At 35.4% G+C, this 19,051-nt stretch overlaps 1 protein-coding gene across 2 annotated transcripts in view; it reads left to right on the forward strand.

Moving 5' to 3' along the window:
- The window catches only part of LOC132103430 (igLON family member 5-like), a 180,429-nt gene that overhangs the window by 147,280 nt on the left and 14,098 nt on the right, over positions 1-19,051 (forward strand). Inside the window, exons 1-5 of one of the 2 annotated variants that reach the window (XM_059508528.1) lie at positions 4,560-4,980; positions 5,201-5,282; positions 9,953-10,185; positions 12,236-12,355; positions 18,416-18,547. In XM_059508528.1, coding sequence (XP_059364511.1) covers positions 4,662-4,980; positions 5,201-5,282; positions 9,953-10,185; positions 12,236-12,355; positions 18,416-18,547 — 886 coding nt within the window. In that variant the 5' untranslated portion in view covers positions 4,560-4,661. Of the gene's footprint in view, positions 1-4,559; positions 4,981-5,200; positions 5,283-9,952; positions 10,186-12,235; positions 12,356-18,415; positions 18,548-19,051 lie in introns of those variants that run through there. The other variant, XM_059508529.1, reaches the window with a different exon arrangement.

The following is a 19,051-nucleotide window of genomic DNA, read 5'->3' on the forward strand; positions in this document are numbered from 1 at the left end:
TTGTGCCAGAAGCAAGTGCAATTACAAACGAGAGCATGTAAAAGTCAAGGGGATACAAATCATGTTTGAATTAATGTCCCACAGGTCGCAGGGAATCAAGCCCTGAAGGCTCCGTGAGGCAAAGCTCCAAACGCAGCAGATGATGCATCTGTTTTAGGCCCAGTGAACAGTTAAAGGATGCTGAGGGGGTCTCTAGACGCTTTAGGAAGATATTTAACTTTGAAGGACAGAGCTAAAGAGATCTTTGAGTTGTTGGACCAAGAGATGAAATGTAAGTGCTGCTGAATGAATGCTCGACGCTTGCTGTAGTGTTCACACTTTACTAGTCTTTTAATCTTGTTTTGTATTGTGACTTTCAGTTTCACTTTAGTTAGTCCTACAGAAATTCTTTCTTTGTTTGTTTGTATTGCCGTGCTATTCAAATCAAATCACTTTATTGTTATTATGCATTATGCACAAATTACATTGTTAATAAATTGTTATTTTGCATCTTGTTTTAAACAAAAATTGCTTTGCTTCATTCTTCACACTGCAAATGAAAATATTGGACAGTAGTGTCCATTTGTGTTCTCTGGATCAATCATCTTTTTACATTTTTTCATGATAATTGTTCAATTTTTTTTAAGCAGCAGAGATATTATTTGTGAACCTGTCCGGTTTTATATATATATATTTGATATGATATATATATATATATATATATATATATGATTGATATATATTGATATATATGATTGGCTATGGATATAGAAAACCATTTAACAGATGCAAAAAAAGCTGCATAAAAAATAATCTACATATTAAAATATTAAGTTACAAAAATATTATTATAAATACATATTTATAGATATAAAAATGAATAGAAATATTTTGTATATAAATTGTCTATCTATGTATCTTTATGAAGCTTTATATGTATAATTTTATATATAACTGCATATTTATTTGAGATAAACAATATTATTATTATTATTATTTTAAAAGTATCTTATTATTTATTGTAACATGTAACTACATTTTGTAACATTAATATATATGTATGTTATTATCTGTTGCATTTAACTACATTTTTAAACATGTAATAAATTAACAGCTTTATATGTATATAATAATGTATATTTGAAAAACTAAAATTCTACAGTCCTTCATAAAATTCGTCATAGACCTGTAAAATGAACATGGAAAATACGAAAATGCATCAACTTTGGTCTGTTTCTTTTTTTTATGTTAATCAGTCGAATGCTCTTTGATAGATGCCGACTTTATACTGAATCTTTCACAGCTGTTTTTACACGCTGTCTTTGGTTGATAGGGATCTAGAATGAGATCTGACAGCTCCGAGATGATGAAACTCTGATGTTGTGGATCCTAAAGCACATCCACAATCGCCCTCACATTCATATTACGCTTAAATCTGCCTATCTACAGTGTTGTTTTACATTGCATTGTACATATCTGGTACGTTTCCACAGGCTTTTTAAAGGAATAGTTACTCACACTCGTTTCTATAGTGATTTTGGATATTAGGTTACAGGTTAATGTGATTTTATTTCTGCCTGTAATATGTTAATCTAAGTTGGATTCCTTGGATTTCTTTTATCCCAGTAAGCAAATCTGGTCCGTCGTCTCATTTCTGCAGGGAACACCCTGGGAAAAGACTGATGTGGTTTGCACAACAGAGCGAAAATAGCATGGAGCACTTCATAATCAAGCATATTTGTGCATGCAGCGTGTTGACCCAGCTAGAGATATAAAACACCAGGCTGGGGGGCAGAACCTGCCAGGTATTAAAATCTGAGGTGCCAATTGAGCTGTGAAGATAAGAATTGAAAAGGGAATAGGGAATAACCCCCTCTGTTTTATAACTTTCCCCACAATGCATTGGGACTTTACATTGTGCATGCATCATCCGTTTGATGCCAAATATTCCAGTGTGTGCATATGTAAAGAGAAGAAACGGAAATGAGTAAAATGAGAAGAAGAAAAAAACCCTCAATGCTTTAAGTTTAATGCCCGCTTTTTATCGAGCTGTGCTGTTATTTGTCAGGACGTCTAAGCTTGTTTCATGCATCAAGAACAAAGTGAAACAGTGGACAGAACCTTGGCTCTTCTGAGAGTGGGAGGAAAATGCATCCTACATCCTGAAGTGCATAGCAAATAGACGTGCTTTTAGACCAGAGAATTTCAGAAATGTTCAGAATGCAATACTTGAGTCCATAAAACTGCATCCTGCAGAGTGAATTCTACTGTATGTGTTGCATGCTGTTTTTTTTTGTTGTTGTTTTTTTTTAACATGCAATGGAAAATGTGGTATGCTACTTTTCTGCTACATAACATCAAGTTGCATGTTTAATTTTAGAGAGTTAATTTTAGAGATCCTGGAAATAGATATGGTTATATTGCATTTAAATGTCTTAATTTTTGGTTGTCGGAACAAATATGTCAAGAAGATTTTAAAAAAGTGCTTCTGTAAAACTCATTCATCACACTTGAAACTGAAGGTCATGTTGGGTTTGTCATGCTGTAAGATACAGCAGTATACAATACTGTTCTCTGATGGAATAAATATGTAATTTTTCAATTTATAAGAGTTAGAGATATGATCTGTGATTCATTTTATTTAGATTAATGTAATGCAAAGTGTCTGTCTTGGGCCCATTCGTGTTTCCTGGCTTTTTTACTCGACTGGCAAGCAGATACAGAAGAGCACTTGGCTAATGCTTTTTAAAACTGTTTTATTGTTGCATCTAACCATTTCTTTGTATGTATGTATATATATATATGTATTGTGCTATATACAATTTTTTAATTATATATATATATATATAATTAAAAAATTGTATATAGCTGTCTGTCAATTAAAAAGAAAAACTTTTTATTTTACATTTATTCATGTTATTAATAATTTCTTAAGTGCCACTCTATATATATATATATAAACTCTATATATAGTACATATAATATATACAGTATGCATGATGTCTCTATGTATAGAAATTGCATGTTGTTTATCCCACAGTGCAATGCTCTCAACGTAGAAATAGTTCACCCAAAATAATTAAATTTCATGAAAATGTATTCGTCCTCAGTCCACCCGAGATGTAGATGAGTTTGTTTAATCATCAGGCTTGGAGAAATTTAGCATTGCATCACTTGCTCAGCAATGGATGCTCTGGAGTGAATGGGTGCCGTCAGAATGAGAGTCCAAACAGCTGATAAAAACATCACAATAATCCACAGCACTCCAGTCCATCAGTTAACATCTGAATAAGTGAAAGCTGCATGTTTGTAAGAAACAAATCAATCATGAAAACATTTTAACTTTTAACTGTTGCTTCTGGTCAAAATACGAGTCCAAAATTCATAATAACGCTTCCTCCAGTGAAGAAGTTCATCTCCTGTTGTCTCTCACATCAAAATCCACAGATTTGTTTAGAACTGTTTTGGACTGTTTTGTGTTTGATCTTTGCAGGTTTCTCTCTTGATTAAAATGAAATGACTTCGTTGCTTTAGAAAGTAAAAATATATATATATATTTAAAAAAAAATCTTGATGGATGTTTCTTACGAACATGCAGCTTTCACTTCTCCAGATGTTAACTGATGGAGCTGGAGTGCTGTGGATTACTTGTTGATTATTGTGATGTTTTAATCAGCTGTTTGGACTCTCATTCTGACGGCACCCATTCACTGCAGAGCAGTGCTCATTGCTGAGAAAGTGATGAAATGCTGCATTTCTCCAAATCTGTTCCTTTGAAGAAACTAAATAATCTACATCTTGGATGACCTGAGGGTGAGTAGCTACATTTTCAGCAATTTCTTACTTTTGGGTGAACAACTCTTTTAAAACTCCATTTCTAATGTGATAAATGAACAGCAAATGCCATTTTTAATGCTAATAGATTGCATGGGTACAGAAAATTATGTGCAGGGTCAATATACCGCATACTGCAGAAATCATAGTAGCTCATATTTGCACATGCATGCACAGGCCAAACTTGTCTTTAAAAGGAATGCTTACTAATGAAAATAATGAAAGCTGATTAAGCAATTACTATAATTTTTAGTGTGCCGCAAGTCGAGAAAACTTAATTTAGCAATGTCATTACTGGTCACTGCAACGGATAATGTAAAGCAGCTTTATGCAATTTGTGTACGATACCATGACGCGCATGACAATGCAGCCCATACTTCTTTTCATTACTCTGTGCAATTTCGCCTCTGCCATGGCTTTGTCTCAAATTAAAAAAGCCCAGCGTTTGGTCATCACATGCCGCATGTCTCCTTTTGTCTTCTTCCCTCTCCTCTATCACTTGGCAAGCCGTTGGTTCACTGGGCTTCACATTGTGCGTAAAACACCCCGACCTTCCAGGTGCTTCTTAACTCTTGACTGCACATGCGTCATGTGTCTCATATATTAAACCTCGAAGGCAGAATGACCCAATATTGGCCAGCAGATATTAAGGACAGCGACAGGGATTATGAGCAGGACTCAAAGACGGTACCATGCTGGCATTTGGCAGCACTGACGTGGTGACGGAGCCACGCAGAGAGAGCTCCGATAGCACACTTATCTCTGTTTGCAGAGGAAATTGGAGCGTATTTTGCACACCCTGAATAGATAAGAACAATAATGGCGTTTGAAAACTAAAAAGGAATTTGATGTTGTTGGTGCCCCCTGCAAACAAATTCCCGTTTCCTCTGATGTCCCAGTTTGTTGGTATCCCAGTGTGTAGTTTGATCCGTGCATATGAAAGCGCACGTGTACGTGTTTGTACACAAGTGACAGCGCTCATGCACGAGTGTGTGTGTGTATGTCTGTGTGTGTTTGTTCCCATTGCAGTGGCGGTTCCTTCATTTCACGCTCTGCTGCTTCCGTGCGAATCCTCTTCCCCGGGCTCATTATCGGGTCTGTTCGACGAGTGCGCGCGGCCAGGCGGCGCGCGGGGCAGAGCCCAATCATTATTCAAGCCCTCTGACGGTCAGCGCTGACGGCTCCGTGCTGTCATTTTGCGGTCTTATTATTCTCTCCTCGCAAATAACTAAGCAAACCACAAAAACAAATCCTGCCTGACCAGGATCAATGAGGCACTCAGTACCCGGCATCGTGCCGCCCGGGGGACCCGGGGATGGAGTGGACCTTCTGTTGTTGGAATAACTGTTGTATGCTAACGTCTCTCCTCTCTCGTTTTCTTTGGCAGGGCCCAGCGGTGCTCAGGCGGCCGAGTTCGGACACTTGCCCGACAACATAACCGTGCTGGAAGGAGAAAGCGTCGTTTTGAGGTGATTTCACCTTGCACCTGCATCCTTATGTCATGTGCTTTAAACACACTCTTTTCCTCCCTTGAAATGATCTGTTGATCTTCTTCTTATAGGGAGCGGCGGTATGACCAAAAACATATCATTGTGAGATAAAGTTTAAAATAAATTAAAAGTGATATAAGATCACAATCACAGAAGATAAACTCTCAATTGCGATAGATAATCTTGCAATTCTGACATAGCCTACCTGCATAAAGGCACGTTGTGAGATAATAAATCACAATTCTGAGGAACAACAAGAAATGTAATGACAGTTGTGAGATACAAAGTAATTAAGTCACAATAATGACAAGTAAAGTGCCATTGTAAGCTATTAAGTCATAAAGAGAGATAAAGAAGTGAGATATAAAAACACATTGTGAGAAATTAACTTGCAACGATGTTGTAATTGTAAGATATTAGGAGATATTGTGAGAAAGTCAAATATTAGAAACAAAGTGGTGGTTGTGTTGTGACATAATAATCTACATTTATGAGAACTAAAGTGGCATTTATGAAATATAAAGACAAGTTAAATATTCAGTCAAGTCACCTTTATAGCGCTTTATACAAGACAGATTGTGTCAAAGCAGCTTTACAGTGTTAAACAGGAAAAACATGTTCTGATAATGCATTGTTGATTCAGTGATATCATCGTCCAGCTCAGTCCAGTTCTCTTCAAATAGTGTCTGTGCAATCAAGTCAGCAATGCTGCCAGAAAGTGTGTCCCCAACTAAGCAAGCCAAAGGCGACAATTAGTCACAATCAGGAGAAATAAAGACGCATTGTGTGAAAATAAAGCGATAGCTCACCCAAAAATTACAATTTGGTCATTAATTACTCAACCTCATGTCGTTCCAAACCCGTAAGACCTTTGTTCATCTTCAGAACACCAATTAAGCTTTTTTGATGAAATCCGACAGCAGGATATTTTCACAATATTCTGTGTTTCTCCATCACTCTCACATTTAAATAATGTAAGGCGGTCCTGCTTCTGATAGCCGTGCACATGAATATAAACACACGTTCTTATCGCCCAGCCTCACTGCTTTTAGCATACTCATTCACTGGAGGGTGCATTTTTAACATTTTAATTTCACTCTCTCTAGTTTTGTTGCCAGCAATTGAACTCCTGAACCTGCTGTCAGGGGTTGATATTCTCACAAGCACCATATTATTATTCCACACAACTGCACCAGGAATGGGAATTGATGTGATATCACAGTTTGATACGCTGAAAGTCAAAGCTGACATGAATGTGAGTGATATTTAAGCCTTAAATGTGTCACGATTTCTCCACTTCAAGAGCAGAGCAGTGACATCTAGAGGTGAACTGTGGTTACCGAATGCAACAGGACTGATGGCATTACAGTACTGTATGTGGTCTGATTCAGTAGCTTGTGAAGAGTGATGAAGTGCAGTTGTCAGTTATTATATTGCAACATTTGTTCTTCAATCTATTTTTTTTATTTTGTTTTTTTCAGTGTTGCTGCCGCCCAAACTAAACGGTGGCGATATTTGATGCAAATAATTGACCAAGCTCAGAATTGCATTTTTGCGTTATTTACAAATGCCAGCAGGCAAAAGATAAGATTGTGAGCAATGACCCGAATGTGTTGTGGCAGAGCAGACTTCAAAGAACTGCATCTCCAGACTAGAACGAGTTTTTAATTTCAAACACCGTCAGCCAACTATATCACTGGCAGTTTTTGCAACATTCTTTTGCAACTCAGTCAGTCGTTTTATAGAGAAGCTTCCGGATTTCTCAAGACGAAAATACTACAATACAAGCCTCACTGTCCAATAAACGATCAGGTGATTTGGTGCAACTAGTGCTCATGATGCTCTCACAGACTCCCAGTGATGCACAACATCCAGCCGGCATCTAAACGATGTGTTTAGAGCCTCTTGTCCAGGGAAAACTGATCTTCTTTCCATGTATTTTTAGACCCCATTGAAGTCAGCTGTCTATTCACTGACTTCAGTGGTCATATTTATTTGGGAGAGAAGAAATTACTGTATCAACCCTCTATATGTACTGTATGTGCTGGCAGTAAAATCACCATTGGCAAGTCCGTTTTTTAGTAACTATAAATAATTTTTTTAAATTTAAATACATTTGCTGTATCATTTAAAAGCATAACAAATACATTTTTAAGAAGCATCAGGCAATCAACTTTATTTTTTATGACAGAACTTTAATCAGAAGTAAAACATGGCAACCATCCATTTTTAATGATTTATTGAGACAGTATTCAGTCAGCATGACTTTTAGTCGCATATTCCAGTGTTTTACTCTCAATGTAGAGGATTATGAATGATTGATATTTTACACTTTTTTTAATTATTGGCATGTGCCTATTGTGATATTTTAGTCTGTTGCATGCAATATGAAAAATAAATGGTTGGTTCAGTTTTCATGCATAAAAACATTATTGGGGGGACTTTTAAATGTAAAGTAAATACCCAAAAATAATTAATATGGATAAATGAATCATTTAAATAAGAATTGTGATAGTGCTGTGTGATTTTACATTATTTTTACTAAACTCTTGAAATGTACCTGACATATTTAACCCTTTGTTGCATGCATTTTGAAAACAATAGTTTAAAATTAAGTATGATTTAGTTTTCATGATTAAGCTATATATGGGAATTGGGAGGTCTTTTAAAAAATACAGTAAATACAGAAGAATAATTAATATGAACAAATTGCACATACATTTTGAAATATACCTAGAAATTAACCCTCTGTTGCATGCTTAATGAAAAACAAATGGTTTAAAAAATGTTTGATTTAGTTTCCAGCAATAAGAAAAGTCAATACCGAAAAATAAGTAATATGGATGAAGGGATCGTTTGAATAAGCAGTGTGATCTGTCTCTGTTTGTTGTATGTTACACTTGTTCACTGAATTATTGAAATGAATGATATTGTTGCATGCATTATAAAAAAAAGTGTAAAAAGAAGCTTGATTCAGTTTTCATGCATAAGAAAAGATACATTTAGGAAAAAATGTGAGTACCTAAAGAAATAAATATGAAAAAATGGATAATTTTAACATATGAATAATTTATATACATGTATATATATATATATATATATATATATATATATATATATATATATATATATATATAAACATACCATAACTGCAGTATTCTCTATAACAGCTGCATCCATATCTGTTCCACTCCCCCACACAATGTTTCTTCAAGGCAAGAAATATATTTCAGCAATGCTTTGTGACAAATAATATATATATATATATATATATATATATATATATATATATATATATATATATATATATATATATATATATATATATATATATATGACTCTAAATGTTTCAAAACAGGGTTTACTCATCAGCAAATGTGAATCACATTTTGGATGCAGGAGAAAAGCTTTTGTGAGGGCAGATCTCCAGAGCAAAAATGCATCCTCCGAATGGCGTACAGTGCTAGAAAAAGATTTGAACATGCCTGCCAGGACATAGTGACAAGGAAAAAGCTCTTTATTGGTTTATTCAAAGAATCCCGTCAATATTAACCATTCAATTGCCATTTTATGTGCTTGGAATAAAATAAACCACATAAAACATAATAAAACACATTTGTTACCTTGAGGCAACATGCAGTAGAGGATTCATGTACAGTATGAATATTGATCATTTATTTGATAAACATCACACCACTTTTTTATTTGACATTTGGGGATTTTCTGGTCTAGTCACTGTATGTTTGTGGCACTGTGTGCTTTGAAAGCAATCATCACCGATCAGATTAGTCAGCTTAATGAGCTAGTTAATGACCCAAGCCTTCTGAGCGAGTTGTAACGATTACCAAAGAAACATTGACAGAGAAAGTTTCATGCAGAGTTTCATACTAGCGCTCATTCAATGTCAGCACAGTAATTGCTATAGAAATTAATCTATAGACTCCATATTATATTTAAAACGAACGAAAACAAGGCTTTGAGGGATAGAAATATGAGGGAGGATGTGTCATTTGTGAACATTAACACACGTCTAGCCCTCAAGCCCTTGTTTTTATTCAGGTGAAATGACATGCTTCACCTTTAAACTCATTTTTGACTGAAGTATTTTCCTTAAAATTTTAGTGACCCTAAAATATGCTTGGTTTCTTTAAGCAAAATATAAAAAAAAATCTTCTTGTGGTGAAATGTGCCCAGCATCCAAAAGAGATGGAGAAAAAACACTTTGTTTTCTTTATATATTTTGTTTATTATTTTTTTCTGCAAAATATTTGTTTTTAAAATATTTCAGCATTTAAAAAGTATTTTAAAAAAGTATGTACTTTTTTTTTACCAACGTTTTAAATTGACAGTAATATGTGTAATTTAAAAAAAACTATTATTTATGCACAAAACGTACTAGCGCTCATTTAATGAAAGCACAGTAATCTCCTACAGAGCTTAGTCTGTGGAGGCAATAGTTTATTTGAAACAAATGAAAACTAGGCTTTGATGGAGAAAACAGGTTGAAAATATATTGTCATTTGTGAACATTAACACCCGTCTGCCCCTCACAACCCTGTTTTTATTCATATCAAGTTGAATATATGCTCTCAAACGAGTCAACTGTATCTGCCACAGACTTGTTCATTTCAATCTCTTCTCTTTCTTAGATGCAAGATAGACGAGGAGGTCACTCACAAGGCGTGGTTGAACCGCTCCAACATCTTATTTACGGGCACAGATAAGTGGTCCCTGGACTCCCGCGTCTCTCTGGTGAACAACAACAACAGCGACTTCTCCATTAAGATTGAGCGAGTGATGGTGGCAGACGAGGGACCCTACACATGCAGCTTCCAGGCCAGAAACCAGCCCCATACGGCCCACGTCTACCTCATCGTTCAGGGTATGTTCATCTGCCTGATCAGTATTTCTGTAGAAGCCTGTAGAGTTTAAAAAACAAAAAAAGTTGGCAGTAGCCAATGTTGAAAATATCTCAGTTCTGACTTTAGTTTGAATTCAAACATGCAACTTAATATCTCACAATATGCATTAAGTCTTAAAATTGCAACAATTGTGAGATATACTGTATATGAACTACATTTTAAATTAATTAGTCCTTATTATTATTGTTTTTGTTATTTTTGAAAGAAGCCTCTTCTGCTCACCAAGGCTACATTTATTTGATGAAAACAGAGTAAACATTTGAAATATTATTACAATTCAAAATACCTATTTTCTATTTGAATATCTATTTTAAAATGCAATGATATGTTGTGAACAGCTGTATTTTCTCCATCATCACTCCAGTCTTCAGTGTCACATGATCCTTCAGAAATCATTCTGATATGCTGATTTCGCATTTTTGCGGGAACCATGATTTCAGCATTTTTTCAAGATTATTTGATGAACAGAAAGAACAGCATTTATTTGAAATATAAATCTTTTGTAACATTATAAATGTCTTTACTGTCACTTTTGATCAATGTAATGCATCCATATTGAATAAAAAATATAAATGTATTAAAAGAAAAAACTTTTGAAAGATTCACAATCATGAGGGGGAAAAAATCTGAATTGTGTTACCTCAAAATTACAGGAAATACAATTCAAATTCATATATATATATATATAAATGCAATTGCTGTTTTTATTTTTAATTCAAAATAATATTTTCTTATTTTTTATTTAGAATTTGTGGTGAGATGTGACCATGTATCACTTAATTTAGTTTAGACATGCTAATAATAAAACAATGTTGCATGTAAATTTGTGCATATAAATGACATCAAACAATATTATTTTGAAAACAGTGTATGTTCTGGTTGTATACTGCATGTTTTGACCAATGTTGATCATAAAAATGCAATGCAATGTTGTAATTCATAAAAGTGCATACTGTAGACAGTACTTCATACTGCAGAAATAGTAGCAGTAGCATGCAGTTGTAAATCTAGGCTTAGTGATTTACAGCTCAGATAAATACATTGACATCAGGATGGTAATTGTCAACACGTGCCATCGTGCCATGGAACTCATAAGAAACAATTGCACAGTATCAAAAATGAACAATTCCTCTAATGCCAGTACCAGTGAAATAAGAGAGGCTGACACCGATGTGATCAGGATCAGAGGGGTGGTTCTGCTCAGTAATCTTCCAGAAAGCCTTCAGTTGACTCGCGGTGTGGGGCGGGACACGGGGTGTGCCGACGGTCCAGGCATCCAGACATGGCGTGATTCATTAGCAGCAGACCGTTCTGCTGATGGATTGCTAGCATCCCTCCCTTTACTCCAACCGCGCCGGCTGAAAGTTGTCAACTGTTATATATATGGCGCTGTGTATGGTGCACTTTCCTGTTGCACAAGATTGAAATACCAAAGTGAAGAAGTGCGAAAAGTAGGGGAAGCGTGTTCAAAATGCATCTCAGGTACATTGTTGGCCAACCGGCAGGCCAGAACCATCTCACCAAACACAGGCTTTTATCTGCCGCACAGAGCCTTGAAGACAGATACCATTGTGCCCTCAATTTTAGTCTTAGTGCGATATGAGCAAAATTAATTACACCCCCCAGTCACTTCTCCCAAAGGAATGGATCTGCTTTGGTCCCAATCTCAAGTTTATTGTCGGAAGTATTTCGTACTTTTAGAAACCTGAAAAATGACTGACTGCTTGAGAATGCCTCGCAGGCCAAATTTGTGGCGATCTTCATTAAAGCTCTGATCATAGGCCATTAAGATTCAAGGGCCGGCTCATTATCCGTCCGGCATTATGCATTGCCCTCTGCTTTGGGAATTTAAGCCAAAACAGCTGATTGGAATCATTTATAACCCCTGAAACAAATAACCCGTCTCCAGCAAATTTATTTGACTAAACTAAAGCTGATTTTTGACATCAGTTAAGCCATAATACATTCACTGTGTTATTATTAAGCAGAATTAAAATATCTCTTTTGCAGTGCCAGCCCGGATAGTGAACATCTCCCAGGATAAATCTGTGAATGAAGGCGATGACGTGAATCTTTTTTGCCTGGCAGTGGGCAGACCAGAGCCGACCATCACCTGGAAGGACTTCAAGTGTGAGTATTACTGTCATTATGTTCATGTCATACTGTTAAATAAGGTCAAGTTAAGCATGTTGCATTTTGGGATACTGTTTACACAGCTTGGTGTGTTCTGAACTTTTATTTTGGTGGACATTTGTGTAATTGTCACGAACATGAGACAGGAAAATTCATGATATTGACATGATCACAATTTACCACATTTTTGATGTTTACTGTAAAGTCTATATATATATATATATATATATATATATATATATATATATATATATATATATATATATATATATATATATATATATATATATTTCTTGTGTTTATTTATTTATTTATTATTTAATATTATACTTATATTGTTATTTTATATTATATAGTATTTAAACTTGTATATGCATATGATTTTGGTTGTATTCCTTAATTTATGTTGATGAAAATCATTATATTCCAACATTTCTTTTACTGCAACAGAATTCATATATATATATATACTATTTTTCTTTCATGTATTTATTTATTATTTAATATTATTTTATTAATATTTTTTAAATAAAATGTGACCCGTGTTTGTGAGATTTTCTTTAAGCAAAATATTACTTCTTATTTTAAACCTTTTGATTTTGTGGTTTTCATTATGTTTGGCCACATCACTTAATATGCTTTGTTTTCTGTAAGCTATTATTTTTATTTTTTTTATGTTACCATGTTTTCATGAGATTGTCCCACATACATCACTTGATTGTGTTTTTAAAATCTTAAAATATGTAAAAGATGTAAAAAAAAAAAAAAAAAAAATATATATATATATATATATATATATATATATATATATATATATATATATATATATGTATATATATATATATATATATTGTGTATATTAATCATTTTTTCCCATTGAACACTTAGCAAAAAATAACCACGTTGGGATACATACCAATATCATGATATAACATTTATCCTATCCTGCATATAACCGTGGTCATAGCTTGTCTGCAGATCTTTCGGTTTGTGCTTTTCCTCACTCAGCACTTCCTCTGCACCTCATAACCCACCGGCACGGCAGAAATAAAGAGAGGGGCGTAAAGCGAGACAGAACGAGCCACATTGTTATTCAGCACTAGTCACTGCAGTGGAGCTATTTGGTTGCCAGCAGCCGGGTGAGAAATTGGGCGTGTAGATTCAGCCAGGGAAACACAAAGCCATCTGGACCTGTACATCACACTATAGGGAAGGAGACAGGAAGCGATGACATCACAATCACACAACTGACACACAGTTGACAGGTGCCACGCCCACTGTGTGACTAGCTTACGGCTCACATGCATGTCCATGTGGATTGAAAGTGGCAATAATCACGCGTTCGACAGGTCAATTTCATTCATTAGACTGAACACCCACACACATTCTGTCAAGTGCATGTTAACTAGCAGATCCAGGCTGCGACATGCACATTGAGATGAATAATATATAGTCTTGTGTCCCATAAAGACACATAGACGCTCATGTTAGAGCCACAGACATGGACAGAAAGACTGGTTACAATGTCGGGTAAGGTGACAGCAGAAGATCATTTGACTAGAGAGGCTTTTTCTGAGCCTCATAACCGATTTATTCGCATCTCACAGAATGTAGATATAATCCTAAAAGGATGATGGTTGATTCCAGTGAACACTGAGTACCTTTGTGCAGCATAAACCCTAATGTGATTTCTGAAATATAGCTGCATTATGAGACTCAGATTGAATTGAGAATGCCTTTTAACCCTATAAAAGCTGCTGTAGATATGATACACATATTTCTTAGGCCTTTAAATGACCCATAATGATCCATATAAATATCGTAATCTGCACAAAATTTAATCATATTTTTGCTCAGTTTGGGCCTATTTTTTTTTTTATTCATATTCCCTGTGTATAATAGCCGTAAAGCCTGTGTGTGTGTGTGTGTGTGTGTGTGAGTGTGTGTGTGTGTGTGTGTTTGTCTAAAGGTTCAATAAACAAGATTTTTCTGACTAATATTTCATATGTCAGGCTTTACAGGGTTAAATTCCAGTTAAAATATTATAATTTAAATTGAGATAGTAAACAAAATGTAGAATTTTAATGTAACAAACAGATTTAAAATGAAATGAAATTACAAGAAATTCATATAACTGTCATTTCTACCTACTAAAACAAAGCCAATGCAATATATATATACTGTAGATAGATAGATGGATGGATGGATGGATGGATGGATGGATGGATGGATAGATAGATAGATAGATAGATAGATAGATGGATGGATGGATGGATGGATGGATGGATGGATGGATGGATGGATGGATGGATGGATGGATGGATGGATGGATGGATAGATAGATAGATAGATAGATAGATAGATGGATGGATAGATAGATACTAGATAGATAGATAGATAGATAGATAGATAGATAGATAGATAGATAGATAGATAGATAGATAGATAGATAGATAGATAGATAGATAGATGGATGGATGGATGGAAAGATGGATAGATAGATAGATAGATAGATAGATAGATAGATAGATAGATAGATAGATAGATAGATAGATAGATAGATAGATGGATGGATAGATAGATACTAGATAGATAGATAGATAGATAGATAGATAGATAGATAGATAGATAGATAGATAGATAGATAGATAGATAGATAGATAGATAGATAGATAGATAGATAGATAGATAGATGGATGGATGGATAGATAGATGGATAGATGGATAGATAGATAGATGGATGGATGGATGGATGGATGGATGGATGGATGGATAGATAGATAGATAGATAGATAGATAGATAGATAGATGGATGGATAGATAGATACTAGATAGATACTAGATAGATAGATACTAGATAGATAGATAGATGGATGGATAGATAGATACTAGATAGATACTAGATAGATAGATACTAGATAGATAGATAGATAGATAGATAGATAGATAGATAGATAGATAGATAGATAGATAGATAGATGGATGGATGGATGGATGGATGGATGGATGGATGGATGGATGGAAAGATGGATAGATAGATAGATAGATAGATAGATAGATAGATAGATAGATAGATAGATAGATAGATAGATAGATAGATAGATGGATGGATGGATGGATGGATAGATAGATAGATAGATAGATAGATAGATAGATAGATAGATGGATGGATGGATGGATGGATGGATGGATGGATGGATAGATAGATGGATAGATGGATAGATAGATACTTGACCCAATGACCCTGTTTTTTTTTATATAGATCTACAGTAAGTAGACATTCAAAAGGCCCTTTTTACCGCCGCGGCGTTTGTAAAGTGCATTTGCAGCTATTGACCGCTGAGTGGTGCTTTAACCACAAGTTATCAAACAAGCGCATCACAGCACATTTTCGCAAATAGACGTCAGTTTTGTGTTACCTCGCTGATGTGTTACATTTGACTGCTACCAAAAAGTGGTAGTAGTAGGCATCACTGTTTGATTTGATTTCATCCTGCAGTGTTTCTAAAGCTGATTTTGTCATTTCACTGATATTTTCCAGCTGCAGCGGAGCACAAATGCGTCTGGCCACATGGGAATGCGCTTGTCAACTGTGAGAAATAAATACAAATAGCGTTGTCTACTTAGTAAGCATCTCAGCTTGAAGCGTGTGAGATGTTCCAGTCTCTTTACCTGTAAACCCTCTTTGTCAGGATCAGATGATGTCCCCCCGCCACCCAGCGGATTGAAACGGTGCTCAGACGGCCTGACGAAGATGTCATGGGGAAGCAATATTTATTACACTAATGGATTGAGTGAATAAGACTGCTGTAAACCCTAGTGTGCACTCTGTCGGTGGCGTCATCAGCAGCAAATAATCCTCTCCAGTTCACTAGCTTTGCTAATCCTCCGGAATAATCTTCAATTAGAAAAGGTGCCAAATTTGTGGAATAAAGTCCTGGCAGTTGTGAGTTAACAGGTGTGTGGTTGCCTTTGTGTTTTCCATCTCTTCACTGGCTGAAGCCAGGCAGAAACTACTAAGAAGTGGATTATTCTGGCTGACACTGAGCTTTTTGTGTGCCTTTTCTAACTGTGGAAGATGAAAATGGTTTCACAAGAAATCAAGTGTGAATCTGTAGAAGCTCATTTCCACCACGGGATAAAAAAATGTAAAAGATAATTGACACTTTATCTCACAATTCTGAATTTTTTCTTACAATTTACTCACAAAGAAGTCAGAATTGAGGGATGTTCTGAGAAGTTCTGAGAAGAAAAGTCAGAATTGCAAGTTACAGTATGCCAAAATTGCAAGATATAAATTCGTAATTTTGATTATTGCTAGTTTATATCATAAAATTCTACTTTTTCCCACAATTGTGTTTATATCCCACAATTCTTACGTTTTTCTCACAATTGCGTTTTTATATCTCACAATAATTCAAATTCTTTTGTCCACAATTGTTTATATCTCTCAATTCTGATTTTTTTCTCACAGTTGCACGTTTATATCCCACAATTCTGTATTTTTCATGCAAATGTGAGTTTATTAAGTTATACGTTTAATGTTCATTTATAAGTTTGTTTATTGAGTTATGAAGTCCAATTCTGAAGAAAAGAGTCAGCTTAAAATTTTCTCTCACAATTGCATAAAGTCACAATTGTGAGATACAAATTCAAAATTTGCATTCTTGCAGTTCTGACTGTCTCACAATTGAGTTTACTTCTTGCAATTCTGACTTTGTAACTCACAACTGCAAGTTTATATCAGTCATAATTGCAAGATGTAAACTAGCAAGTGCAAGAAAATAAGTCAGAGTTGTGAGATAAAAAGCAGTCTCAGTTCCCTTTTTTTATGTTTTATTCTGTGGCAGAAATAAGCTTCCAGATGTATCTGTTCTCGCTGTCATTGTTGTACTAATAACAGCCACTTTCATCACACTGAAGCAAATCCAACCTTGTCCTTGTTACTAAATATTTGTGTTGTTGTCAGTTTCGTCTCGCTAAAGGGAAAGAAGTGCCTTAGAGGTGTGAGACAGTCTTTTTGTAGTTCACAATGGCCAGTAAATAAAGCTCAGTGACGCATTACCCAACACAAATTCTGTGATGTTTATCTGAGAGCGACACAGACTCATGTTTCTTATCAAAGCCTTTCAGTTTATTCCGGGGACCGTTTGTCACTTGCCTTCACTCTTGTTAAATAAATAAATTTTAGTCTGTTGAAATTAATTTTTATCAAGGTGAAGTATGTGGTTTCTGCTCAACTGGAAGCACCAAACAGAACTGCAAACAGGACTGAAAAAGGAAAGTTCATTGCATGAATTTGGGTTTGAAGTCTGAAGTGTAGTTTGGGGAGATGTGATGTGTGAAGGTTATATAAAGCCTGTGCTGTTTGACAGCAGCCTTCATATGGGTTCTGCATTGATGTGTGGTTGCTGTAGGTTTTTTGTGGAGTTGCTAGGTTGTTGTTAAGGTATTTTGGGTTTTTCTAGGGTGCACATTTCCTAATGTGTTCTGTGTTAATTCTGTGTAAACTCTAAGTGATTGCTAAGCAGTTGCAAAGAAAACACATATAGACAGAAAGACAATCTTCTGTTCAATGTGATTGTTAAGACATGGCTAGGTGGTTGATAAAACAGTTGCTAGGTGGGTGCTACAGTGTTTTGATTAGTTGCTAATATATATATATATATATAAATAACATATTGGAGTTCTGTTTATTGCCAGCAGTGGTTCAGAAATGGCACACTTCACCTCGAACACTGTTGAAATAAACTTTTAGGCTTTGGGTGAAATTTAAAAGTGGTTACAGATAGCGTAGTGGTTAAAGATCAGTCAATTCCCATGCCACCATTGCGCTTTAGGGCAAGACGTTCAACAGTAGGGTACTCACGCAGGAACGTCCCTTGTGGTCCACTGACCGAAAGTCAGTTCGCATAAAAAGCATCTGCTACATGATGAATAAGGAGAGTTGGTCCCGTGGTTCCTGCTGCCGTGTCCTTAGGTCTTTTTTTGTTTAATAAGACAGTGTGCACCACAGCGCCTCGTATTCAATCACCCTCTTGTCTTTTGTCTTCACAGACGGTCTCATGAGTGAAGGTGAATTTCTGGAAATCACAGAAATCAAGCGGCATCAGGCGGAGGAATTTGAATGCATCACAAACAACGGCGTAGCGCCACCAGACACGCGCCGCGTCAAGGTCATAGTCAACTGTAAGTCGAGCCGCTTTGCTCCTGTCAGCAACTCACAGTGACATCCTAATGATGTCAGATCGGTGAGAGTATTTCAGAACTCTCTGTGATTGAGTAATTGAAATAAAAATTGGATTGCGATCTGCCTATAGAATTAAACTCTTTATCTTTTCCTCATCTCCTCTCGACTCAACAGGGTTTAAAGATCTTGAGTAATTGCATTTCATTATTGTATTTAAGTATTATGTTCTTGAGTGTATTCTGTTCTTGAGTTCTGTAGAAACTTAATTATATTTTGACGACAAAAATCATTCAGTTTCAGGTAGACCCTCAAATATCCAAGTACTGTACATACAGTAGATTACCAAATGTTTGTTGTCAATAAGATGTTTTTTTTTTAACAAGGACACACTGAATTGATCAAAAGTGACAGTAAAGATATTTATAATGTTTCAAAAGATTTATATTTCAAATTAATTATGTTCTATTTAACAACAAGGTCTAATTTGTTTCACGTTTTCACAA

The sequence above is a fragment of the Carassius carassius genome, chromosome 24 (assembly GCF_963082965.1).
Source record: "Carassius carassius chromosome 24, fCarCar2.1, whole genome shotgun sequence".
Classification (NCBI taxonomy): domain Eukaryota; kingdom Metazoa; phylum Chordata; class Actinopteri; order Cypriniformes; family Cyprinidae; genus Carassius; species Carassius carassius.